The sequence below is a fragment of the Pogoniulus pusillus genome, chromosome 40 (genome assembly GCF_015220805.1).
Source record: "Pogoniulus pusillus isolate bPogPus1 chromosome 40, bPogPus1.pri, whole genome shotgun sequence".
In the NCBI taxonomy this organism is placed as follows: Eukaryota; Metazoa; Chordata; class Aves; order Piciformes; family Lybiidae; genus Pogoniulus; species Pogoniulus pusillus.
Genome location: NC_087303.1, coordinates 596,165 through 619,700, shown reverse-complemented (window position 1 = coordinate 619,700; position 23,536 = coordinate 596,165). Strand labels below are relative to the sequence as shown.

General features: G+C 66.1%; 4 protein-coding genes across 11 annotated transcripts; 1 reads left to right on the top strand and 3 right to left on the bottom strand.

Moving 5' to 3' along the window:
• Positions 1-1,683: 1,683 nt before the first annotated feature.
• Positions 1,684-3,322, bottom strand: LOC135191842 (peptide YY-like). Of its 2 annotated transcripts, none has more exons than XM_064174451.1 (4): positions 3,274-3,322; positions 2,343-2,530; positions 2,088-2,185; positions 1,684-1,938 (listed from the first exon to the last, which is right to left on the bottom strand). In XM_064174451.1, exons 2-4 carry the CDS (start codon positions 2,528-2,530, stop codon positions 1,802-1,804), a joined length of 423 nt encoding a protein of 140 aa, XP_064030521.1. In that variant the 5' UTR covers positions 3,274-3,322; the 3' UTR covers positions 1,684-1,801. The 2 variants fall into 2 exon arrangements, with proteins under 2 accessions (XP_064030521.1, XP_064030522.1); XM_064174452.1 differs by having other exon boundaries at positions 1,817-1,938; positions 2,088-2,159.
• A 3,507-nt stretch (positions 3,323-6,829) lies between these two features.
• Positions 6,830-8,717, bottom strand: TMEM101 (transmembrane protein 101). Its single transcript, XM_064174465.1, has 4 exons — positions 8,563-8,717; positions 7,703-7,883; positions 7,465-7,611; positions 6,830-7,195 (listed from the first exon to the last, which is right to left on the bottom strand). Exons 1-4 carry the CDS (start codon positions 8,697-8,699, stop codon positions 6,887-6,889), a joined length of 774 nt encoding a protein of 257 aa, XP_064030535.1. The 5' UTR covers positions 8,700-8,717; the 3' UTR covers positions 6,830-6,886.
• A 1,876-nt stretch (positions 8,718-10,593) lies between these two features.
• Positions 10,594-17,492, bottom strand: LSM12 (LSM12 homolog). Of its 2 annotated transcripts, none has more exons than XM_064174468.1 (5): positions 17,300-17,492; positions 14,315-14,448; positions 12,631-12,740; positions 11,867-11,981; positions 10,594-10,969 (listed from the first exon to the last, which is right to left on the bottom strand). In XM_064174468.1, the coding sequence occupies exons 1-5, from the start codon at positions 17,418-17,420 to the stop codon at positions 10,871-10,873; spliced, it is 579 nt and encodes a 192-aa protein (XP_064030538.1). In that variant the 5' UTR covers positions 17,421-17,492; the 3' UTR covers positions 10,594-10,870. The 2 variants fall into 2 exon arrangements, with proteins under 2 accessions (XP_064030538.1, XP_064030537.1); XM_064174467.1 differs by having other exon boundaries at positions 11,855-11,981; positions 17,300-17,483.
• Positions 17,493-17,995: 503 nt separating this feature from the next.
• G6PC3 (glucose-6-phosphatase catalytic subunit 3) lies at positions 17,996-22,952 on the top strand. Of its 6 annotated transcripts, none has more exons than XM_064174661.1 (7): positions 17,996-18,619; positions 19,966-20,185; positions 20,433-20,539; positions 20,935-21,025; positions 21,272-21,390; positions 21,959-22,100; positions 22,207-22,952. In XM_064174661.1, the coding sequence occupies exons 2-7, from the start codon at positions 19,968-19,970 to the stop codon at positions 22,556-22,558; spliced, it is 1,029 nt and encodes a 342-aa protein (XP_064030731.1). In that variant the 5' UTR covers positions 17,996-18,619; positions 19,966-19,967; the 3' UTR covers positions 22,559-22,952. The 6 variants fall into 6 exon arrangements, with proteins under 6 accessions (XP_064030731.1, XP_064030730.1, XP_064030732.1 ...); XM_064174660.1 differs by lacking the exon at positions 17,996-18,619 and adding an exon at positions 18,673-18,775; XM_064174662.1 differs by lacking the exon at positions 17,996-18,619 and adding an exon at positions 19,004-19,102.
• Positions 22,953-23,536: the final 584 nt, after the last annotated feature.

The window sequence follows — 23,536 nt, the reverse complement described above, 5'->3', positions numbered from 1 at the left end:
GATGTGGGGACACAGCGACAGGTGGGACAGGGACAGGTGTGGGGACAGAGAGACGGGGGGACAGAGTGCCAGGGGGGACAGAGTGCCAGGGGGACAGGTGTGGGGACAGAGAGACAGGGGGAACAGAGTGCCAGGGGGGACAGAGTGCCAAGGGGACAGAGTGCCAGGGGGGACGGGGGTTCAGGGGGTGACAAATGAAGAAGGTTGGCAGAGCGCAGGGGCTGACGATGAAGGCTGGGGCGGGGAGGTTGGGCAGCGGGACAGAGGGACAGGGAGGGCGACAGAGGGACACTGGGTGGGACAGGGGGACGCTGAAAGGAGACAGACAGATGGCCGGGGCGGGGGAGTGAAGGACAGGGCGGAAGGACAGAGGCGCAGTGAGGGTGCAGTGGGCAGCAGAGCAGGGGTGGGGGACAGCAGCCAGCCCCCACACGTGGCCGTGACTGAGGACGTGGCTGTCCCTCTGCTCCCACCGTGGGCTGGTCTCGGGGGTCAGGGGGGTGAGGACACCCAGCACGTGGGGGCCCAGCGCCCAGTGCAGCCCAGCAAGTGCTGCACCCACACCCAGTGCACCCCAGTAACCCCCCCCCACAGCTCACCCCCCGTATCTACTGCCAGTGCACCCCACGCCCAGTGCACCCCAGTAACCTCTTCACTCCAGTGCCCACTGCCAGTGCACGCAGCCCCCCGTACCCAGTGCACCCCAGTGCCAACGCAGGTGTACCCCCTGGCCCGTGAGTGCCAGCATCACTGCAGCCCCCACAGGCGGTTCCCCGAGCACCCAGTGACACCCAAAGCCCATTAGCAGTGCCCCCCCTTGCACCCAGTGTGCCCCAGAAGGCACCCCCAGTGCCCCTCGCCACCCCCATACTCAACACACCCCCAGGATCCAACCGCGCTGTGCCCCGGGGCACCCCACTCGCGCCTCTTCCTCCCCACGCCCCTCCACGAGACCCTCCGTGTCCCCCCCATTCCATTCCCCCTCTGCTGTCACCGAGACCCTTCCACTCCCATTTCCTCGCCCCTCCCCCCAGCTCCCTACGCTCACACCCCTGGGGTCCTCCTGGCCCTTCCTTCCTTCCCCCCAGCCTCGCCCCCCTCCAGCTTCCCTCTAGCTCCCCTGCACCCCTCCGTGTCCCCCTGCACCCCTCCTGTGCACCCCTCCACCTTCACCTGCACCCCTCCAGCCCACCCCACCTCTCTCCATCTCCCTTTCATTCCTACCTGCTCCCCTTCCTCCACCCCCCTGCACCCCTCCTGAACCCCCCTTTGCCCACCCACACCCCTCCAGCCCCCCAAACCCTTCCATCCCTCGTGCGCCCTCTCCTGCACCCCTCCCTCCCTCCCGAACCCCCTCCATGCCTCCTGCCCCATTTCACCCTTTCCTGCATCCCTCCAGCCCCCTCTGCCCGCCCTGAATCCCTCCCTCCACCCCTCCTGCATCACCTCACCCTCTCCTGCTCCCCTCCGTCTCTTCTCCATCCCCCCACAGCCTCTTTCCCACTCTTCCATCCCCCCCTTATCCTCCCCTGTACCCCTCCACGCCCCCTCTACCCCTCCCTCTCTCCTCCACCCTCTCCTGCATCCCTTCGTCCTCTATCTCCTCTCCATGCCCCCCCACCCCTCCCTGCACCCCCCATTGTGTCGTCCCCCCCATACACACTGCCCAGACAGGTACCCACGATCGTGCTCTTTATTCTGGGGCACACAGGAACCACTCGGGACCCCCCCACGGCAGTGAGGAGGGGATGTGAGGTCAGGAACCCCCCCCCGGGCTGGGCTCTAGGGGTTCCTGACCCTCTCATTGAGGGGGGGGGCTACACTGGCCCCGGGGGCTGGAGCCCACCCTGAGCCCTGGGTCCCTTAGGGAGACACGGGAAGGGTTTGGGGTCCGGGGGGGCTGGGGGTGGTGGTCACCAAGCGGAGTCATCGTCGAACCTGTGAGGAAGAGCTGCTGTGAGACAAGGGGAGGATGAGACCCCCAGAACCCCCCCGGACCTCCGGGACCCCCGCAGCGGCGCGCAGGAAAGGGTCTGGGGGGGATGGGGACAGGACGAGGGGACAAAGGCAGGGCTGGGGACACTCACCGCGACCTGTCGCTGCTGGCCCCCCGGAGCAGCTCCAGCACCGCAGCCTCGGGATTGGCACGTTTGCCGTACCTGTGGGCACGGGCAGGAGGGCACAGCTGTGTGCAGAGGGGCACGGGGCACACAACACGGGGCACAGGTACGTGCGAAGGGGCATGGGACACGAGGGGGCACACACGGGTACGGGCACGCCGGCTGCGTGGCGGGGCACACGCGTGGGCAGGCGGCGGGCTGTGGCCGCTGTGCCACGCTCACCTCTGCCGTGTCACCAGGTTGATGTAGTGGCGCAGCGCCGAGAAGTACCGAGCCAGCTCCTCGGGGGAGGCGTCGTCCCCGGGGCTCTCGGGCTTCGGGGGGTAGGCAGCCGCCAGCACGTCCAGGCACAGCAGGGCGCAGAGGGCCACCGCCGCCAGCACGTGCCACGCCCGTGGGGATGTCACCATCTGCGTGGGGATGGGGACAGCAGGCGGCACCCCACATGAGCCTGTGTCACCCCTGCCCCTCGCGGGGACCTCTCTCACCTCCAGGGAGCCCCAGCCCAGCCCGCGGCAGCCCTGCCCCCCCCAGCAAAGCCCCCATGGTCCCCGAGGACCCTGTCCCGTGAGGGGACATTGCCCCCCTGCTTCCCAAGGGGTCCCCCCCAGGATTCCAACCTCCCCCACAAGGGACATCTTCCCTCCAGGGACACCTCCATGTCCCCAGGGGGACCACCACATCTCGCCCCCAGACACCCCCTCCTGATGTCCCCAAAGGCACTGTCAGAGACCTCCTCTTGTCCCCAGGGGGCAGCCCCCTCCCCAGGGTGCCCAGAGACCCCTCTATTGTCCCCAGGGGACGCAGACATCCCTCCGGTGTCCCCAGGGGGCCATCATCTCCCTCCCCAGGTCCCCCGGGCGTCTCCTGCCATGTCCCCGAAGGGACACCTCGGTCCCAGGGACCTCCTTTGCAAGTCCCCGAGGGGACACACCCCTCCAAGGGACCCCCCGCCGGGACCCAAGGAGCCCCTCCGGTGTCCCCGTGGCAGATGTCCCACCCCAAAGCACCCCCAGAGACCCCAGCCCAAGGGACACTTCTCTTTCCGGGACAGCCCAAGGGGACATCACCCTCCCAGGGGTCCCACCCTCCGCAAAAGACATCCCCCCCTCACGGGACCCCCGCCCCGTCCCCGGGCTGTCCCCACACTCACAGCGGAGCAGGTGGGAGCTGACAGGCAGGGCCTGGCCGTGGGGTGACAGCGCCGGGGACACGGTGGCTCCTCCACCCGCCCGGGGCTTTATAGCCGCTGGGGGACACTGGCTCCTCCCTCACCCGTGACCGACCCACGGGCACGGCAGGACCCCGGCAGCCTCCCCCCCGTCAGCAGCCCCGGGCATACGTGCCAGTGCCTTGTCATTGTCCCTCGGCAGAGACCACCCCCAGCTGGGTGCAGCAAGGGGCCCGGGAGCAGGGACAGGGCATGGGGACATGGCAGGGACAGAGGCAGGGCACAGGGACATGGCATGTGGGGCACGGCAGTGCCAGATGAGCACGGCACAGGGACACGGATGTGACACAGCCATGGCACAGGGACATGGCAGTGCCAGATGAGCATGGCACAGGGACACGGATGTGACACAGCCATGGCACAGGGACATGGCAGTGCCAGATGAGCACGGCACAGGGACACGGATGTGACACAGCCATGGCACAGGGACATGGCAGTGCCAGATGAGCACGGCACAGAGACACGGATGTGACACAGCCATGGCACAGGGACATGGCAGTGCCAGATGAGCACGGCACAGGGACACGGATGTGGCACAGCCATGGCACAGGGACATGGCACAGGGACAGCAGCACATACCAGGACACAAGCACCACTGTCACCACACAGCACACGAGGGACGGCAGGGACACAGCCGCCCACGGGGGGACAGCCCAGGGGAAGGGGCACAGCGCAGCTGCCTCAGTTTCCCAGACGGCAGAGCCGGGCACGGAGCCGCCACCGCAGCCCTCTCGTCACTGTCACTGCAGCCCTGCCGCCGCCATCGAGCGCTGTCACAGCCCTCCGGGACAGATGAGGTGACCTTTCTGCTCCCTGCCGCCAGCCCCCGCGCCGGGGGGGACACTAATTCCTTATGGATTTGCCATTAAGGAGCTGTCACCAGCCCGGCGCTGGGGAAACTGAGGCACGGAGGCACCGGCGGGGACGTGCCGAGAGCAGCCGCCAGGAAGCAGCCACCAAAGGCACCGTGGAGGAGCTGGGCTGGGGACAAGAGGGTCCCCAAAAGCTTCAGAGTGCTCCACGCATCCACAGCTCCGGCCGGGGCCGTGGAGGGGACTCGGCTCGGTGTGACCCTGCCAGGTGCCACCAGCCCAGTTGGAGAGGACAGAGCTCGGCGGGGACCCTGTTGGCAGTCACCAGCCCAGGCGGAGGTGCCACAGCTCGGTGTGACCCTGCGAGGTGCCACCGGCCCGGCCGGAGGGGACACGCACCCCACTCCTGACCTGGCTGTCACCCAGCGAGCGGTGACAGGGGCACAGCAGTGCCACCACGGGGGGTCCGCGGCCCTGGGGGGGTCCCATGCCGGTGTGGCGGCCGCGGGGTCACAGCGCTGCGAGGGGACACGAGCAGGGGGTCGCCGCTGCCCCGACCACGCAGCGCCTGTCCCCACGGCAGCCCGGGGCGGGGGGGTTGGTGGGCGCAGCCCCCCCGGCCCAGCACCTTTCACGTCCCCACCGATCGATGCGGAGCTGAGCAGGGCGATGGCGGCGGCAGGTCCTGCGACATGTCCCCAGCCCAGCGCTGGGGGAGGGGCGCCTGGACCCCCCCAAGAAAACCAGAAGCACCCCGAGGGGGGGTCCTGCTCCGCCTTGGGGGCGCACAGGGTGGCCAAGCCCCGCGAGCCGGCGGCAATGTCACCAAACGCCACCCACGTCCCCAGAGCGAGGCTGGGGGAATCGGGGCCCGGGAAGCGCCCCCCCGGCAGAGCACAACCCCCCCGGGCCGGGATCTGGGGGGGGCTGCAGGAAGAGGACTTTCTGCACCACTTCCCCGAGTGACAGCAAACAGCAATTTTCCAAAGGTCACAGGATGGCTCCGCTCGGGGGGGGACACAAATGTCACCCCCCAGCCCCATCCCCCCAGCTGCCCCCTCCTCTTGTGCCCCTCCCCAGGAAGGACCCAGAGGGGACGGCGGAGGACAGGAGGTGCCCACGAGCAGGGAGGGATCTGAGGGTGGGAGGGAGGGGTCCTGGGGGAACAAGTGCCCCCCCAGCTTGCGCGGGGGGGACAGGGACGGAAGGGGACAGGGACAGCAAACAGGACCCTGCCGCTTGCGCGAGCTTTATGGCTCCGGTTCCGCCGGAGGCGCTCCGGGGGGGTCCACCCCCGGGGAGGAAGGTCCTTATCAGCCCTGTTTGCTTTTCCACAGCCCAGCTCGGCTGGGGGGGGCACAACACCACCAGCCCCGCCCAGGAAGGGAGGGACAGGGACACAAGAAACCCCCAGGATGGGGGCGGTCAGACCCCGGGGGGTGTCCCCTCCCCCCACTAAGCCACCAGGTAAGCTCCCACACCGCTCACCCCCCTCCCCCCCAGTCTATGCAGGACCCTGGGGGCAAGGCAGCGAGCTCCAGCCCAGGACCCTGCTCCCCCCACCCCAAATTTCCTCACCAAAGGGAGGGGAGCACTCGGTATTGGTGCCCCCCCAAGGAACTTCAGCCCCCAAGACTCAAGACCCCCAAAAGAAGATCTTCCCCCAGTGGCTCCCCCAAACAGCTCCCCCCCAAGCCCTCTACAGCCCATCCTAAGTCCCCTTCAAAGTGGGTCCCCCCCACCCCCAGCCTCCTAAAGCAGCTTCCCTCAAAGCCCCTAAAATGATTCCCCCCCCAACAGCTTCTCCTGCTGAGCCCCCAAAGTAACTCTCCCCCAACCAGCTTCCTCCCCACTCTGAGCCCCCCCCCAAGCGGCTCCCCCTCCAAGCCCCCCCTAAAAAACTTCCCCCTTCTCCCAGTCCCCCCAACAGCTCTCCTGGAGCAGCTCTCACCCCAACTCCCCCCCAAGCATCTCTCCCTTGTGTCAAGCCTCCAAAAACAGTTTCCTCCCCCAGCAGATTCCCCTCTCAGCCCCCCTGCCCAGCAACCCCTACCAAAAGACCCCCAAAAGAGCCTCTCCCCCCCAAAATGCCTCCAAAGCAGCTTTCCCCCAAAGGACCACAGAACAGCCTCTCCCCCCACAAAGGCTCCCAAAACAGTTTCCCCCCACCAAAAGCCCCCCCAGACAGTTTCTCCTCCGCCAAGCAACTACTTCCCACAATAAGACCCCCAAAACTGCTTCCCACAAAGGCCCCCAGAACTTCCCTCCCTAAAAGCCCCCCCAGACACCTTCCACACACCAAAATACCCTCCCCAACACATCTTCTCCTCCCCAAGAAGCCCCCCCCAAAGCAACTGCTTCCCACAAGACGACCCCCAAGAGACCTTTACCCCCGACCCCACCCCCAAACCAGCTTACACCCCCTAAAAGCATCGAGGCCTGACCCTGACCCCTTCCCACAGCCCCCAGCACACGAGAGGGGGGGACCCAGCCACACAGCGGCCAAGCCCCACCCTAGCCACTGTCACCCAGCCCCCACCCTTGCCCAAACCTCTCCCTCGCCCCTCTCCCCCTCCCCCCACACAACCAAGCAGGCAGCAAAAAGCTTCCAAAAACTATTTACAAATGCAAAGTAGAAACCCCCCCTCAGGACCCCCAATAAATAGCGGCCAGCAGCTCCCCCCGCAGGGGCTGCCGAGCAGCCCCCGGCCCCCCCCCCGCGCTCAGCCGTCCGTGGCCAGGATGACCACGGCGCCGAAGATGCCAACGCTCTGCCCGATCAGCTTCATCTGCGTCCAGAACTCGACGCGGCGAGACTCGTGCCAGTAGCCCAGGTTGCCGTCGATGAGGAGGATGGCAGGAGGCAGCAGCACGGCCAGCACCTGGGCTGCGGCCCTGACGTAGTAACCGGAGAGGAAGGCGAGGGCCAGCAGCCCGTAGAGGATGAAGAGCAGCTGCAGGGTCAGCTCGCCCCCCAGCAGGTGGTTCAGGTAGGCCAAGCGGTCCTCGGTGCTGTGCTGCAGGGAGTAAGCCTGGGGAGGGGGCAGAGGCAGTGGAGGTGATGGTGGGGGTGGGGTCGGGGCTGGGGAAGTCTCAATTGAGGAAGGAAAGTGCCGGGGGAGGAAGAGAAAAGCTTCCGAGGGGTGGAGGAAGAGCTCCTGAAGGGGGAAAGGAAAAGGAAGGCTCCAGGCAAAGGAGACCCCCGGGGCCGGGGGGAAGGAGATCTCTAGAGCGAGGCAGCAGGTCGGGAGGCAGGACACAGCTGCCGCCCCCTCCCCGCCGCCCCGCGGGCCCCCCGTACCTGGCAGATGAGGTAGATGCCGAGGAAGACCTGTCCCGTGGACTGCAGGGAGCGGCTGCGAGGCTTCTGCCGGTACAGCTCCCCCGCCCCGCTGGCCAGGATCAGGAAGCCGCCGATGATGGCGATGGTCCGGGAGTACATCCGCACCTGCGCCGGGGTCACGGTCACCCCCCCGAACCCCACCCACCGCGGGGCGGGCTGGGGAGGGGGCTCGCAGGCGGGTAAAGGAGGGTCTCACCTTCAGCCAGTCCCCGTAGTGGACGTGGCCGCCGACGTGGGAGGCGTAGGTGGCCACGGCGAGCTGCAGGGCGGCCCCCAGCGCGAACCAGCGGCGCTTGACCCCGAAGGACATGAAGCTGGCGCACAGCACAGCCACCCCCATGTCCACGTACAGGTAGGGGATGGGGATGTCAGGCTTCCTGCGCGGGGGGAGCACAGGTCCGGCCCTGGTCCCCAGGCGCACACAGCCCGCCCAGGGCACGCTCGCCCTCGGAGCCCCCCCCCCCCGAGTCCCCCCGGCCCCACACCGCCCTCCGCAGGACCCCCTCTAATGGCTCCAAGCCAGCAGCTGCTCTCTGCTCTTCCCCTAAGCCCTCCACTTGCTCCAGCATCCCCCCGGCTGCCCCACGCCCCCCCCGCAGGCTGTCAGCAAGCCCCGCTCCCAGCTCCGCGCTCCGGCAGCCCCGCACCGGCCCACGCCGAACCACCTCCCCTGCTGCCCCACGCCGAACCACCTCCCCTGCTGCCCCACGCCGAACCACCTCCCCTGCTGCCCCACGCCGAACCACCTCCCCTGCTGCCCCACGCCGAACCACCTCCCTGCTGCCCAGGCACTCCGAGCCCCCCCCAGCCCCCAGCGTTACTCCAGCCCCGCACTTGCCGCGGGCCTCCCGAACACCCTCCCCAGGCCCTCACAGCTCCACACCAGGCCCTGGGCCCCCTAAGCCTCCCCAACCTCATACCCTTGCCCCTCCAAGCCCTCACCAGCCCCAGGCCCACATCACTCCAGCCCCAGGCCCTAGGCCTCCCCGGAGCTTCCACAGCCCCACACCGGCACCGAGCGCCCTGGGCCCCCCGGAGTCGCCCCCCGCCCCGCACCGGCGTCCGTCGGCGCGCTCTGCGCAGAGCAGCAGGCCGCTGAAGCAGTGCCAGAACGGGAAGCGAGTCAGCAGGACGCCGCCGCCCGCCGTCAGCAGCCGCAGCGCCCGGCGCCGCCACCCGCGGGCCGCCGCCATCGCCGCCAGGCCCCGCCCCCGCCGGAAGGCCCTCCCCGTCCCGCAGGAAACCCCTGGGAGCCCCGCCCCTGCTCGGACCCCACCCAATCATCACCGCTCCCCACTGGCGGCTCCGCCCCATCGCAGAAGCACCTCCTCATCGCCTTCCATCCCACCAATAGGCGCCGCTCGCCGCTCGCACGCCCCGCCCCAGAAGGCTTCACCTCACTAATAAACCCCGCCCCCCGCAGCAGCCCCTGCCGGTGGCTCCGCCCCACTAAGCAAACCCCACCCAATCCCAACCCTTCCCTACACGAGGCCCCTCCCCTTTATGACAAGCCCCACCCAGTCCTGACCCTTGCCCGCCCTCTCCGCTAATAACCCCGATGGAAGCCCCGCCCTATTGGGGAAGCCACACCCCCTAAGGAAGCTCTGCCCAATCCTAACCTTCCTCCGCGCCAGGCCCCGCCCTATTTAAAGAAGCCACGCCCACCCCCGCACGCCGCAGGCAGCCCCAGCCCCGCCCCGCGGCCCCGCCCCAGCCCCGCCCCGCAGCGGCCGACACGGGTGAGGTTAAAAAACTCGCGGGTTTATTGTTTCGCTAAACAAGACTAAAAAATTGTCCTTTTTTTTCTCCTTTTTTTTCTTTTTGTGTTTTCTCTCCTCTTTAAAAGTCTCTTTCCTGCTTCCTTCGCTTCTTTTGTCTTTTTTTTTGTTCTGTTTTCGTTTTCTTTAACCTTTCACCTCTCCAAATAAAGGCAGGGCTGGGACTGGCCTGGGGTGGAGAGGCAGAACTGGGTGGGGAGGGGAAGGGGGGAAAGGTTTCTGTGGCAAAAGAAAAAAAAAAAAATCAAAGAGAAGAGGAAACAAACCCCCAAAAAATCAAAAATAGATTAAAAACATTAAAAAAGAGGGGGGGGGGAAATCAAGAAGTGGGAAGGAAGGAAAAAGGAGGAGAGGGGGAAAAAACTCAACCAAAAAGGAAAGGGGGGAAAGAAAGAAAAAAAAAAAAGGAAATAGAAAAAAGGAAAACAATTAAAAAGGGGAAAAAAGAAGAGAAAAACAGAAGGGAAAATTAGAAAAAAGAAAAGGAAAAGGGAAAAATAAAAGGGAAAACGTAGAGGAAAAATAATAGAAAATAAAAATATTCAAAGGGAAACAAAATTTAAAAAATAAAATGTAAAGGATAAAAAAATGGAAAAACAAACAAGCAAAAAAAAATTCAACTAAAAGTCCAACTTCTCCCTCACAGAATAAAACAAAGACCCCCTAAAACCAGATAAAAACAGAGAAAAAGCCCCAAATTAAACAAAAAAAACCCAAAACAACCAAAGAAGAACACAACAAAACGAGGGGGGGGTCAAAGTAAAGCAAAAGCAGGGAAAGAGAAGAAAGAAATCAGAGACTGCAGGAAGAGGGAAAAGAGGACACCCCCCCCCCCCCAGTCCCAGCCTTGGGCAGAGGGGGTGAGGAGCAGAGAGAAGCTTCAGCTCCCTCCTCACCCTGCTCCTGACCCCCCCGGGCTGTGCCAAGGCTTGGAGCTGGGGGGGGGTCACCCCCAGGGGCTGATTTTGCCACAAGGCCATTCTGGGGTTTCCTTAGGGACAGAAGAGAGGCCAAGTGCCAGCCCTGCCCTGTGCCAACAACTGGTCACAGGCTCCCTCGTGGCCCCCCACAGCCACCTTGGTGGGTTTAATTTGTTGGGGTGGGGGCGTGGGGGGGACACATGCACAGAGAGACACAACACACAGGGGCGGGGAGGGAGAAAGCTGTGAGGGAAACAGAAACAGAAGGGGGAGGGGGGGGGTGCAACAAGAAAGGGTTTTATACCCCAAAATTAAAACTGCCAAGGTCAGCCTGGGGGGCTGGGGGGGCGGGGGGGGCGCGGATAAAGGACAGGCTGTTAGGCAGGTGGTGTGAGAGCTTTACCTTGTTCTCTTTTCTCCTCCGCTGGGCTTGGAAGTCTAAAGGTTTGGGATCGGCCGAGAGCTTCCTTCCCCCTCCCCCTCCCCCCTCCCCCCACCCAAAAAAAGGAAAAAAAAAACAAAAAAATAAAAGGAAACGAACGCAGGGCCCCTCCCCCCCCCTACCGCCCCCGCCGCTCTTTTTGCTCCCCCCCCCCACGCAGGGCAGCTGTTGAGAGGTGGTGAGGCCGCGGGGGGCGGTGGGGACCGCGGCGCGGGGCGGTGGCCTCAGGACGAGAGGGAGGAGGTCTCCTTCTGTGTCTGCTGTGCTTGTGAGCGCTGCTGCAGCACCTTCTGGCTCTCCACGTCCCGAAAGTGCTTCTCCACCTGCCGCGGGGGGGGGGAGGCAGAAGTCAGGGAAGGCAAAAACGGAGTCCCCAAGGCAGGTTCGGGTTGGGTGTCCCCCCCCCGGGGCTTGGAGATCTGCAGAGTGCAGGCAGGGGGGCAGGGGTCACCTTAAGGGGCTTAGGAGATCTGCAGTGGTCAAGCAGCTTGTACCCAGGGTGGGCAAAGAGGTCCCTAGGGCGTCCCCTTGGGGTCAGGAGATCCCTAACGGGTGGGCAGGGGGAACCTGAGGCCAGCAGGAGGTCCCCAAGGGGTCTGGAGATCCCTAACAGGTGGGCAGGGGGAACCTGAGGCAAGCAGGAGGTCCCCAAGGGGTCTGGAGATCCCTAACAGGTGGGCAGGGGGAACCTGAGGCAAGCAGGAGGTCCCCAAGGGGTCTGGAGATCCCTAACAGGTGGGCAGGGGGAACCTGAGGCAAGCAGGAGGTCCCCAAGGGGTCAGGAGATCCCTAACAGGTGGGCAGGGGGAACCTGAGGCAAGCAGGAGGTCCCCAAGGGGTCTGGAGATCCCTAACAGGTGGGCAGGGGGAACCTGAGGCAAGCAGGAGGTCCCCAAGGGGTCTGGAGATCCCTAACAGGTGGGCAGGGGGAACCTGAGGCAAGCAGGAGGTCCCCAAGGGGTCAGGAGATCCCTAACAGGTGGGCAGGGGGAACCTGAGGCCAGCAGGAGGTCCCCAGGGGGTGTGGAGATCCCCAAGGGGCAAGCAGGAGATCTCTGGAGCAGGCAAGAGGTGCCCCAGCCTGGACAAGGAGTCCTTGGGACAGGCCATGGTGGGGCTGGAGATCCACAGCAGGTTGGAGGGACCAGAGGTGTCCCCAGGGCTGTGACACCCTCCCAGGTGTCCCCCTGCCCCCAGCCCCCACTCACTATTTTGCGTACGTGGCTCAGGGCGCTCCCCTCTTTGCCTTTACAGTTTTCCACCTGGTAGGGAGGGGCAATGACAACTTCTTCCATCACAACTATGTTCTTCTCCTGCCATTTACAGTCTTTAATGCTGCAGGGGACAGAAAGGTCACTGACTGCAGCCCCCACCCCTCCAAAAGCCACCCCCAGCGCCCAGGGCAGCCTCACCCCCACCTCAGACCCACCAAGGCGAGTCCCACCGAGGCAATGAGGGTGCAGAAGCCACCAAGCACCCCCTGGGTGCCCGAGTAAAGGGGAGGGATGGGGCCACTGTGTGATGGGAAGGGGCAGGGAAGCACCAACACCCCCAGCCCTGGGGCCACCCAACACCCCCACACCTCCCAGCTGAGGAGGCTGGGACAAAGGAGGCTGAGGGGAGGCCTTCTGGCTCCCTACAGCCCCCTGGAAGGAGACTGGAGCCAGGCAGGGCTTGGTCTCTCCCAGGTGACAGGCCAAGAGCAAACAGGCTCAGGCTGCCCCAGGACAGGTTTAGGGTGGCCACGAGGAACAATTCCTTCCCTCGAGGGCTGCCAAGGCCTGGCCCAGGCTGCCCGGGGCAGAGGTGCAGCTGCCAGCCCCGCGGAGGGTCGAAGCGGTGTGGCTGTGGCGCTGCCCTGGCAGCTGGGGCTGGGCGACCTGAAGGCCCCTTCCAGCCCAAGCCCTGCTGTGAGCCCCCCGCACCGGCAGCACTGCCAGCGCCACCGCAGGCACTGCCAGCCTGGCGCCGGGAGGGCACTTACGTCTTGTGGATGGTCTGGAAGAGCTGCTGCCCCTCCAGGGAGACGCCGGCGCTGATGGCGTAGGCCTGGCTCAGCTTCTCCTCCTTCTCCGTCCGCGCTTTGTTGGCAAGCTGGGGGGGGGCAGAGGGCAGGAGCTCAGCACCGGCCCGGGACAGGCCAAGAGCAGCTCCTCCTGTGCTGCCAACGCCAGCAGCGCCCCCACGCGGGTCCCCAGCACCCAGCCAGACCCAGGCTTGGCCTCCTGCCCCTGCCTGGAGCTCCTCAGCTGCCTTCACCCTGCCACCTTGCTCAGTTTCTGGACCCGGGGGTGCTGCCATGAGCCAGCACTGTGCCCTCCTGGCCAGGAAGGGCAATGGGCTCCAGGGGGGCACGAAGAGTGCCCAGCAGGGCAAGGGAGGTTCTCCCACTCCATTCTGCCCTAGTGCACTGGGCCCAGCTCTGGGCTGCCCAGCTCAAGAGACACAGGGAGCTGCTGGAGAGAGCCCAGAGGAGGCTGCAGAGCTGCTGAGGGCCTGAAGCAGCTCTGGGAGGAGCAAAGGCTGAGCCCTGGGGCTGAGAGCCTGCAGCAGAGCAGCCCCAGAGGGCAGCTGAGCAGTGCCCAGCAAGAGCTGAAGGAGCTGTGGGGGGTGAGAGGCTGGGGCCAGACTCTGCTCAGCGGTGCCCAGGGACAGCACAAGGGGCAAATCCTTCATCCAGCCTCTTGCCCCCCTCATCCCACAGCCCCTGGGGGCACCCACACAAGGTGCTGCACAAACGGGTGAGTCCCTTCCCTGTTCACACCCCTGGAAAGGTGGCAAGTGATGGCCTCAAGCACTGTGCCAGTCCCCTGCCACCAGGGTGGCCCCAAGTGCCACTCAGGTGCTGGCAGCACAGCAGACACAAGGTGCCATGGGCAACGAGTCAAGAAGAACCTTCCAAGCCCAAGCCTGAACTCTCCCTGGCACAGCTCCCATGGCTCTGCCATGCAGCCAGCCCCGTGCCCAGGTTGCTAGGTGGGGGTGAGCCCCCTGGGACAAGGTGGTGCCCCCAGAGGGACCAGCAAGGGCATCAAGCTCCTCGGTGAGACACAGCTGAAGATGTCCCTGCTCAGTGGCCTGGATGGCTTTGGGAAGTCCCCTCCAAAGCAGTCTGTGACCCCCTGCACACCCAGCACTGGCAGCAGAAGCTTCCAGCTCAGCTGTGTGAGAGCTGAACTCTGCCAACCTCCCATGGCTGCAGCGTCACCTCCTCAGCAGCCCCTGCAGGCTCCCTGCAGCTGCTGGAGCCAAGGCTCCCTTCTCCCCCTTCCCATGTCCTGACTTGAAAGTGTTTCTCCCTGCAGCCCCCTGGGACAGCCCTCGGTGAGGTCAGCTCACCCCTCCTGCAGCAGCCTCACCACAGAGCCAGCAGCAGCTGAAGACATCTCTCCTCCTGCTGCCCACACCTGCCACCACAGCCAGCCTTGCCCATGGCCCCTTCCACAGGGGCCTGGACCCTCCCAGCCAGATCCTGCCACATCCCAAGCTAAGGAAATCCTCTGCTCCACACACTTTCTCTCCACCAAGCATCAGGCAGGGCTGAGCATCTCCTGGGGACCCTCGGAGCCTGCCACAACCACTGCCACACGCCAGCAGCTCAGCTGCTCCACGGGGGTGCCTGTCTGCCTGGCGGCACCGCGGGGCTCAGCCCCCGGGCAGGGGCTCACCTTGCTGACGTTGAGGGAGGCTAAGGGCGGAGGCGTTTCCGTGCGGTCGTTGATGATTTCCACCTCGGACACGTACTGTAGGTTCACCAGCAGGATGTCTGCGTGGTTGGGCTTGCCACTGGAGGAGGGGCACTCTGGGGGCACGGTTAAGGAAGCCAAGGCCAGGCTCAGACGTGCCCGAGATGAGCAGGAGCACACCAGAAGGTTCCATTTAAGGCCATAGAAGGGTTGGAAGGGACCCCAAAGCTCATCCAGTCCCTGCCACCCCTGCCGTGCCCAGGGACACCTCCCACCAAGCCCAGGTTGCTCAAGGCCTCATCCAGCCTGGTCCTCAGCACCTCCACAGCCTCCCTGTGCCAGTGTCCCCCTGCAAAGAATTCCCTCCTGATCTCCCGTCTGAACCTGCCCTCTTCCAGCCTCAGTCCATTCTCTCCTCCTGCCACTCCAAGCCCCTGGCAGAAGTTCCCTGCCCAGCTCTCCTGCAGCCCACTTCGGCTCCTTGCCTCTCCCTCCACCACCCCTGTCCCTGCTGAGCCGAGCAAGGGGACAGCTGAGCCCCCAGGGCAGTGCCACCCATCGCTTCCTGGGCCCCTCTGATGCCAACCCAAGCCCTGCTGGCCAGGCCATCAGTGTTCCAGCCCACAGCTGCAGCTCCCAGGGCCTGGGATGCTGCAGTTCTCCTCCAAACAAGGAATCAGCCCCAGCAGCCAGAGCACTGCAAGGTGCTGGGGCCAGGCCTGCTGCTGAGCTCCACTCCCCACAGCTGGGAAGGGACCCAGAGCAGCCCAAGCACCTGGGAGCTGCTCCCTCACACCTGCAGGCAGTGGCCAAGCCAGAGCACAGCGCAGGGAGAAGCCACAGTGGGGATGACAGCAGAGCTGGGAGGGGTAAAGGAGACCAGAGCTCCCTGCCCCCACCACCCCCTGCTGCACAACCTGCTCCCCGATTGTCACCCCCCCCCTCCTGCAGCCTCCCCTCAGCAGCTTTCCTCCCCCAGCACCACCAGCTCAGCCCAGGACAGGTCACCAGTCCCCTCCCAGCCCCACATCACCCCCAGGGGCTGTTTCCTTGGACCTTTCTCCCAGCCCCATTCTCCAGTCCAGTTCTCTCCCATTCCCTCTCCAACCCACCCTGAGCATCTCTCCAGCTCCTCTCCAACACCAGGCCCTGGGCTGAGAAGCCTCTTCCTGCCCTTGCTACCCGTCCCCAGCCCTCCTTGTCCCACATCTCTCCACATCTGACCTCTTGTGCCCTGCCCTTCTGCCTCTCCTCCACATGGAGGGACCCCAGATCCTCATCTCCTTTGCTTCTCTAGCCCCAGAGCACCTCCTGGCCCTCCTCACCCCTAGGCCTCCCCAAATCTCTAGACCCCTCTGTCCCCTGCATACTCTCAGAGGACCTCTGTGGTCTCTCCTTAAGCCCCACTCAGGCTCCCCCCTCCCCAGACAGGGCTTCCCTGACCTCCACTACACAAATACCTCCTATGGGACCCCAGCCCCAGACCTCCCGGAGCCATACCCACCACACACAGCCTCACTGTGCCTACCTCTGCACCCCCAGAGAGGCACCCCCTGCTTCCTAGAACCCCCCCAGAGGCCCTTGAGATCCTCCCCAAGAGAGCTCACCCCTACTCCAGGATCACAGAATCAGGCAGGGTGGGCAGGGACCCCAAGGACCATGCAGCTCCAACCCCCCTGCCATGGGCAGGGACACCTCACTCCAGAGCAGGCTGAGCCTCATCCAGCCTGGCCTTGAACCCCTCCAGGGATGAGGCTTCCACCACCTCCCTGGCAACCTGTGCCAGGGTCTCAGCACCTTCGTGGGGAAGAACCTTCCCACCCTCCCTCAACCCTGCACTGTGCCCTTGACCCCTGCAAGGCCTCCCCCAAACCCCTCACAGCCCTGCAAGAGACCCTCCCCACCTCCAAGCATCTCACTATTCACCCCCCCCCCAACTCACTGTGGGACTCCCCCCTAAAAACTCCCCTGCAGAGCTCCTCACTGCTCCAATAACCTCACTGCAGGGCTCCCCCCAGGCCCACTACCCTACCAGAGGCTCCTCACTCCTTCCAAGGCCCTTACTATAAGGCACTCCATTCCCCCAAAAACCCCACTAAAGGGCTCCCCAATCCCCCCAACCCACCCTACAGGGCACCCCATTATCCCCAAACCTCCCTCTCCCAAAATCGACTCCAAAACTCCTCACTGCCTCCCAAAGCCTCCTTACAGACCCCCCCAAGCCGTCCCAGTAGCCCCAGCACACAGCTCCTCACTGCCCCCAGAGCCTCCCTGCAGTGACCCCAACCACCCCCATCAGCCTTGCTCCAGAGCTCCTCTTTCCCTCCCCAGAGGCTGCCCCACGTCCCCCCCACAACCCCCCCAAAGCTCTCCTTAAGGCACCCCCATTCACCCTCACAGGGCTGCCCTATCGCCCCCAGACCCTGCCCACACCTGCCCCTCGGCCCCAGCAGAGCTCAGAGCTCCCCTTAGAACCCCTCTATAAGGCACCCCCAGACCTCCCCCATGCACTTCAGCGCAGCTCCTCACTGCCCCCCCAAAGCCTCCGCCTCGCAGCCCCGCAGGGCTCCCCCCTCCGCCCCGCTGACCCCGGCGAGCATCTCCGCACCGCTCCCCAGACGATGCCCGACTGCCCCCCGCCCCCCGGCACAGAGCCGCTCCCTGCCGCCAGGCTCCGCTCCCGCAGCTCCGGAGCTGCCCCCAGCGCCCCCGGCCCCGCCGCGGCTCCCCCAGCAGCCCCTCCGCGGGGCTCCCCTCCGGCCCCCTCCCCAGCGCACATCCCGCCCCGCCCAGCGCCACCCTCCCCGCTAAGCCTTCCCTTACCCCCGGCCCCTCTCGCCCCCAGCCCTCCCCCTGCCTCCCCCACCCCCGGGACCCCGCTCCGGGCCGGGCGAGCGGGCGGCGGAGGCCCAGGCGGGCCCTCGGCCGGGCCCCAGCGCCGGGACGAAGCTTTCGGCGGAGGGATACTGAGCGCCAGCATCTTGCTGGGGTAGTCGAAGGCGACGACCTCGCCCTGCAGGCGCTGCTCCTGGCAGGTGCGGCAGGACACTTGGCTGCCCACGCTGAAGTACTCGCCCGGCGCCGCCATCTTCTCCCCTCAGCCCGCAGCGGCGCCGCGGCTCGGCTGGGCTCGGCAGGGCTCGGCAGGGTTCGGCAGGACTCGGCTGGGCTCGGCTAGGCTCGGCTCGGCTCGGCAGGACTCGGCTAGGCTCGGCTCGGCTCGGCGGGGCCAGGCGCGGCGGGGCGGGGCCGCGCTGACGTCACCGCGCTGCGACGAGGGGCGGGGTGACCTTGGCCGGGGGAGGGGGGCGGGGCCGTGCCGAGCTCGGTGGCTCCGCCCCGTTACTCTAGTCCCGCCCCTCTGCTTTAGCCCCGCCCCACAAGCCCCTGCCCCTCCCTTCTGACTCCGCCTCATGCGCATTGTTCCGCCCCAGCCCCCGAGCTCCGCCCTGGTCCCTTAGGCCCCCCCCAGGCAGCTCAGACCGGCCCTGCAGCTCCCCAGTTGGGTCCGCATCCCCTCAGCTCCGCCCGGCAACTCCTTAGCTCCTCCCCACGCCTCTAGCTCCGCCCCACATTCCTTTAGCTCCGCCCCATCCTCCTTAGCTCTGCTCCGTGCCTCATTAGCTCCACCGCTCCCCTCTTTGCCCCTCGCTTCTTGCCCTGCCCCACATCCATTGCTCCATCTCACCCTCCTTAGCTGTCCCCTGATCTTTTAGCCCCACTCTTCACCTGCTTTCAGCTCCGCCTTGCACCCCCTCTGCTCCACCTCACACCTCCAGCTCCACTCCACATCCCTTCAGCTCTGCCCCACACCTCTATCTGCCTCCTGCGTCTCCTCAGCCCTGCTCATGGTTGTGGCTGCGCCGGTCAGGTCTTGCCCCGTGCCCATCACCCCTTTCTTCCTTAGGCGCACCCTGTGCCTCTTCAGCTCCACCTTGCTCCTCCTCAGCCCTGCCCCACACCTCTATCTCCACCCTCTGTCTCTTGCCCCACACCCATACCTCCAGCCTGGCTCCTTAACTCCACCCCACGCCACCTAAGCCCCGCCCCTGCCCTCCTTAGCTCCGCCCCACACTTCTAGCTCCGCCCAGCCCTCACCTCCTGCCCCGCGTTTCCCGCTCCACCCAAACTCATCCCTGCGCCCCACATCCCTCGCTCTGCCCGCGGGGCTCTCCGTCACCCTGCCCCATATTCCTCAGCCTGCCCCACGCCTTTCCCCTCACCCCTGCGCGCCGCTGGATCAACCCCGGCTTGATGGCCAGGCCTGGGGAGTGCTGGGGAAGGGAGGTAAAGCCCAGCCCGTGGCCAGCCCCAAGCTGGTGAAGGATCTGGAGGGCTGCTCTGGGGAGGAGGGGCTGAGGGAACCGAGATTTAGTCTGGAGAGAGGGAGGCTGAGGGGAGACCTCTGCTCTCTGCTGGTGCCCAGTGGCAGGCTGGAGCCAGGTAGGGGTTGGTCTCTTCTCGCAAGTCACAACTAACAGGGCCAGAGGAAACAGCCTCAAGTTAGGGCAGGGGAGATCTGGGTTGGACGTGGGGAAAATCTCTGCTAAAAGGCTTCGCAAAGCCTGGGGCAGGCTGCTCGGGGCAGTGGCTGAACCCCCGCCCCTGGAAACCTTTCCCAGCCCTCTAGGTGTGGTGCTTCAGGATGCGATGTCGCAGTGGTCCGGGCACAGGTCGATCGTGGTCGGACTTGATGACCCTGAAGGTCTTTCCCGGCCGCGGTGACTCCGGGATGCTGCCGTCCGGAGTCGGCCCGCGCTGTGTCCTGCGGTGTGTCCCTCGCGGGGCGCCGTAGCCGTCCGGTGGCGCGAGGGCCGCCAGGAAGTGTAGGCGGAAGCGGCGCGGAGGGAGCCGTGAGCGGGGGATGGGCGCGGGCGGGGGGCGCTTGCCGTGACCGGCACCCGTGAGCAGGCAGCCCCGCGCCCACCGTGGCCGTGGGAGCGCTGCTGGTAGGGCCCAGGAGCCCGCGGGGAGGCTGGGGAGCCCCCGGGCCTGTCCCAAGGACACCCCGGGGAGGGCCTGGGCCTGCTCCGGCAAGACCTGAGGGAGGTCCCGGGGGGCCCAGAAAGGACCTGACGAGGCCAAGGGAGAGCTCAGGGAGACCCCAGACCTGCACCAGACACCGCAGGGAGACTCCAGGCCTAGTCCAGGGGAGACTGCTGGATACCCCCGGGAGGGCCCCAGGGAGCGCCTAGGAGAGTGCCAGGGAGGTACCACTGGTGCCAGGGCGCCCCCGGCTCGTTGGGGTAGCCTGGGCACTGATGGACCCCCCCTGAGGCTCCTGGGGGCCCTGTGTGCCCCTCAGCTGGGTGCCTGGGCCCGGCACTGGTGCTCGGCAGGAGGCGGCGATGCTGCCTGCGCTGCCTGCGCTGCCTGCACTGCCACCTGCGCCGCGGGCAGGACGCAGAGCTTGGGAGGCCTCCGCAGGCAACCTTCGCCTGGCAAACGGCTCCCGGAGCTGTGCCCGCGCCAGCAGCGCGCCCCGAGCCGCACCCGCGGGCCACACCCAGCTCGGGAGCCAGCCCCGGGCCACGTCCGCCCCGGGGAGCCGCCTCCCGCCCCGGGCCCGAGCGCTGCGCCTGCCCGGCCGGCTCCGTGCCGGGGCTGAGCTCCGGCTCCGCTCTCTCCTGCAGCCATGGATGCGCTGCACACTGCCGGGATCCGCCTGGCGGAGCTGCTGCAGTCCGGACCGCCCTGGCTGGAGAAGTTCTGGCTCCTGGTGACTTCCCAGGCCGATCCCAAGTGCATCTTCACCGTCTGCTTCCCCCTGGCCTATTTCCTCAGCCGCAGGGTGGGGATGTTGGTGCTGTGGACTGGCCTGGTGGCCGAGTGGCTCAACGTGGTCTTCAAATGGTGAGGGCAGTGGTGGGGGTCGCGGCGCCCCCACCGCACCTGCTGGCACCCCCGGGCCGAGCGCTGCCGTGGCCGCAGTGGCAGACACACAGACGAGGGCACCGCTCGGCAGGCTGCTGCTGTGTGCGCTACCTGCAGGGCACCCCCGGCTGTGGATCCTGCCCTGCTGCTGCCAGCTGCAGCCCTGGCACCCACTGGCATGGGTGGCCTCAGCTCCTCACTGCCCTCTGCTTTCTCTCCCCTCCAGGCTGCTCTTCGGGGAGCGCCCATTCTGGTGGCTGCACCGCTCAGGGCTCGCCAGCAGGGAGCTGCTCACCCTGCGCCAGTTCCCTGCCTCCTGTGAGACAGGCCCGGGTGAGCCGCGGCTGAAGCCTCCCCGTGGCCCCAGGAAGCCTTGGGCAGCCCCAGGGAAGGGCAGCAGGAGCTGGGAGGCCCCACCTGCATGGGAGGGACAGGCTTTGGGGGCTCCTGGGCATGGCACTGGCAGCACCGGGGCCAGGAGAGCCATGGCAGAGGCTCCAGTGGCAGGGAGCAGGGCACACAGGTCCCTGCCGGGTTGGTTGGGCAGGTGGCATCGTCCACATGGGGTCCATCCTCCTCCTCGAGCCGAGCCCCCGCAGCCATCAGCTGGGGGGGCAGGGGCAGGGCTTGGCACAGCAGCTATGTCCCCAGCTCCCTCGGCTGACCTCGGGTGCTCACTCCACTGGCACAGGCTCCCTGTGTGACCCCCTCTGTGCTCCCCTTGGCAGGCAGCCCCTCAGGCCACTGCATGATCACAGGGGCAGCCCTCTGGCCGCTTGTCTCTGAGCTGACCACGCTGGCAGCCAGGCACTCCAGGAGGTGAGTGCTGGGGTGGCAAAGTCAGCACTGGGGAACCTCCAGGACTCTTTGGAAGAGGGAGGTGGGAGCTGGCAGCAGCTCATGGGGAGCACAGCACTGCTGGTTTTACACCTTCTTCACCTCTGCTTCACTCATTTCTCCTGCCAGGTGGGGCCAAACCTGCCCTACCTGGGACAACAGTGTTGGGAGCACCCAGCTGGAGCTGCCAGCTGCCTTTCCACCACTGACCTCCCTCTTTCCTTCCAGCCCAGTGCTGAAGCTGATCCCTTTTGGTGCCTACATCTTGCTGCTGGTGGCCGTGGGGCTCTCTCGGGTCTTTGTCCTGGCCCATTTCCCCCATCAGGTGGTCTCTGGCATCCTGACAGGTGAGTGAGGGAAGATTTGGTCCCTCCACCCTGAGCCCAGCCCCTGGGCCAAGGTGTTTTGGGCACCTTCCCCTCCCTTGGTCTATCCAGAGCCAGTGAAAAGTGGATCTGTCACAAGGCTGGAAGGGCTGTGCTGGGAGCCAGGCTGGGAGAGCTGGGGGTGTGCAGCCTGGAGAGGAGAAGGCTCCAGGGAGACCTTCTGGTGGCCTTCAGTGCTGACAGGGGCCAAGGAGACAGCTGGGGACAGAGCTCTGAGCAGGGCCTGTTGGGACAGGACAAGAGGGGATGGTTGGAAACTAGAAGAGGGAGGCTGAGAGTGGAGAGAAGGAAGAAACTTCTGACACTGAGGGTGGGGAGAGCCTGGCCCCGGCTGCCCAGAGAGGTGGCAGATGCCCACCCTGGAACCATTCCAGGTCAGGCACTTTGGGGCTCTGAGCAGCCTGCTCCAGCTGGGGCTGTCCCTGCTGACTGCAGGGGGTTGGACTGGGAGACCCTGAAAGATCCCTTCCAGCCCAGGTCAGTTCGTGACTGGTCCCAGCTGCCCAACCTGCCTGTCCCCGCCCTGCAGGGGCAGCCCTGGGCTGGTGGCTGCAGACTCACAGCCCCACCAGCCGCCCCCCGCGCTTCTTCGTGGCCGCCGCGCTGGGGCTGCTGCTCAGCTCCCTCAGCCTGCACAGCCTGCTGCTGGCTGCCGGCGTCGACCTCGACTGGTGAGTGCCGGGCGGGGCGGGGGCCGGCGCCGGGAGCTGCCCCCGGGCCGGTGTGGGGCTCAGCCCCAGGTTCTCTGCCCCCCCTCTCTCTCCCTGCCCCCCTCAGGTCCATCGCCTTGGCCAGCACCTGGTGCTCGGAGGCTGCCTGGCTCCGCCTGGACACTCGTCCCTTCGCCTCCGTCTGCCGGGACAGTGGCAGTGCCCTGGGGCTGGCCCTGGTCGCCGCCTGCCCCGTGCCGCGGGGGCAGCGGCTGGGCCCCCGGCAGCGGCTGGCCGGGGCCGTGCTGGCCTTGGCGGCCGTGCAGGGTCTGCAGCGCCTGCCCCAGCCGGGCAGCCTGGCCCTGTGGTACGGCGCCAGGTTCCTGCAGTACGCCGCGGGGCCCTGGCTGGTGGCATCGCTGCTGCCGTGGCTCATCCTCTCCGTCACCCCCCCGCGCGACTCCCCCCACTCCGAGTAGGGCCCCACCCGTGTGCCCCAGCAGATCCTGGCGAGTCCTGCACCGTGCTTTGCCCACTGCCCGTGGCTCCTGGCCTGGGCACAGCCACCAACTTCGTGCCAAGAGGGCACCTACTGCACCCTGCCCTGAGCCCACAGGCCAGTTCAGCAGCCCCAGCCCCGGCAGCAGGACCCCCTAGCGTGGGGCAGGGTCTGGGCACACAGCCACGGGGTCACCCACGAGTGGCACCACCTCCCACTGCCCCTCCCCCTCGGCCCCTTCCAGCTGCCCCAGTTCTCCCAGTTCAGCTTCCTTGTTTGAAGAAGAGGTCAAGACCCCCCTGCACCCCCTGCCAGGGTACCCCTGTTTGGTGCTGGGGGGGCACATTTCTAACCAAATACAACCAAGTTACCAACCTGCTGGCTCTGAGTCCCTCAGCAAGCTGGGGGGACACTGGGGACCCCCCAAGGGCAGGTCTAGGGAGGGAGTAACAGGAGAAACAGAGCCCCTGCAGCCCCCCCGGGCTGGGGCAGCTCCACACTTGACGTTACACCAGGGGGGACAGGGAAACTGAGGCACAGGGCACCCACAGATCTCTAGGGACAGCTATCAGACAGCAGAGGGGACAAGGGGATGGGAACCATTGGATGACCTGGGTGGGAAGGGATCTCCAGAGGTCATCATCCAGCCCCCCCTGCCCTCAGCAGGGACATCCTCCTCCAGAGCAGGCTGCCCAGAGCCTGCCCAGAGCCTGCCCAGCCTCACCTGAACATCTCCAGGGATGGGATCTCAGCTACCAGCCTGGGACACCTGTGCCAGAGCTGCAGCAGCCCCCTGGGGCAGGACTGGTCACAGGATCACAGCTCTCAGGGGTTGGAGGGGACCCAAAGAGCTCCTCGAGTCCAACCCCTGACAGAGCAGAGCTCCTGTTCCTCACACCCAGTCCAGACCTGCTCTGCTCTCATCCCAAACCACTGCCCTGGGCCTGTCCCCTCTGCA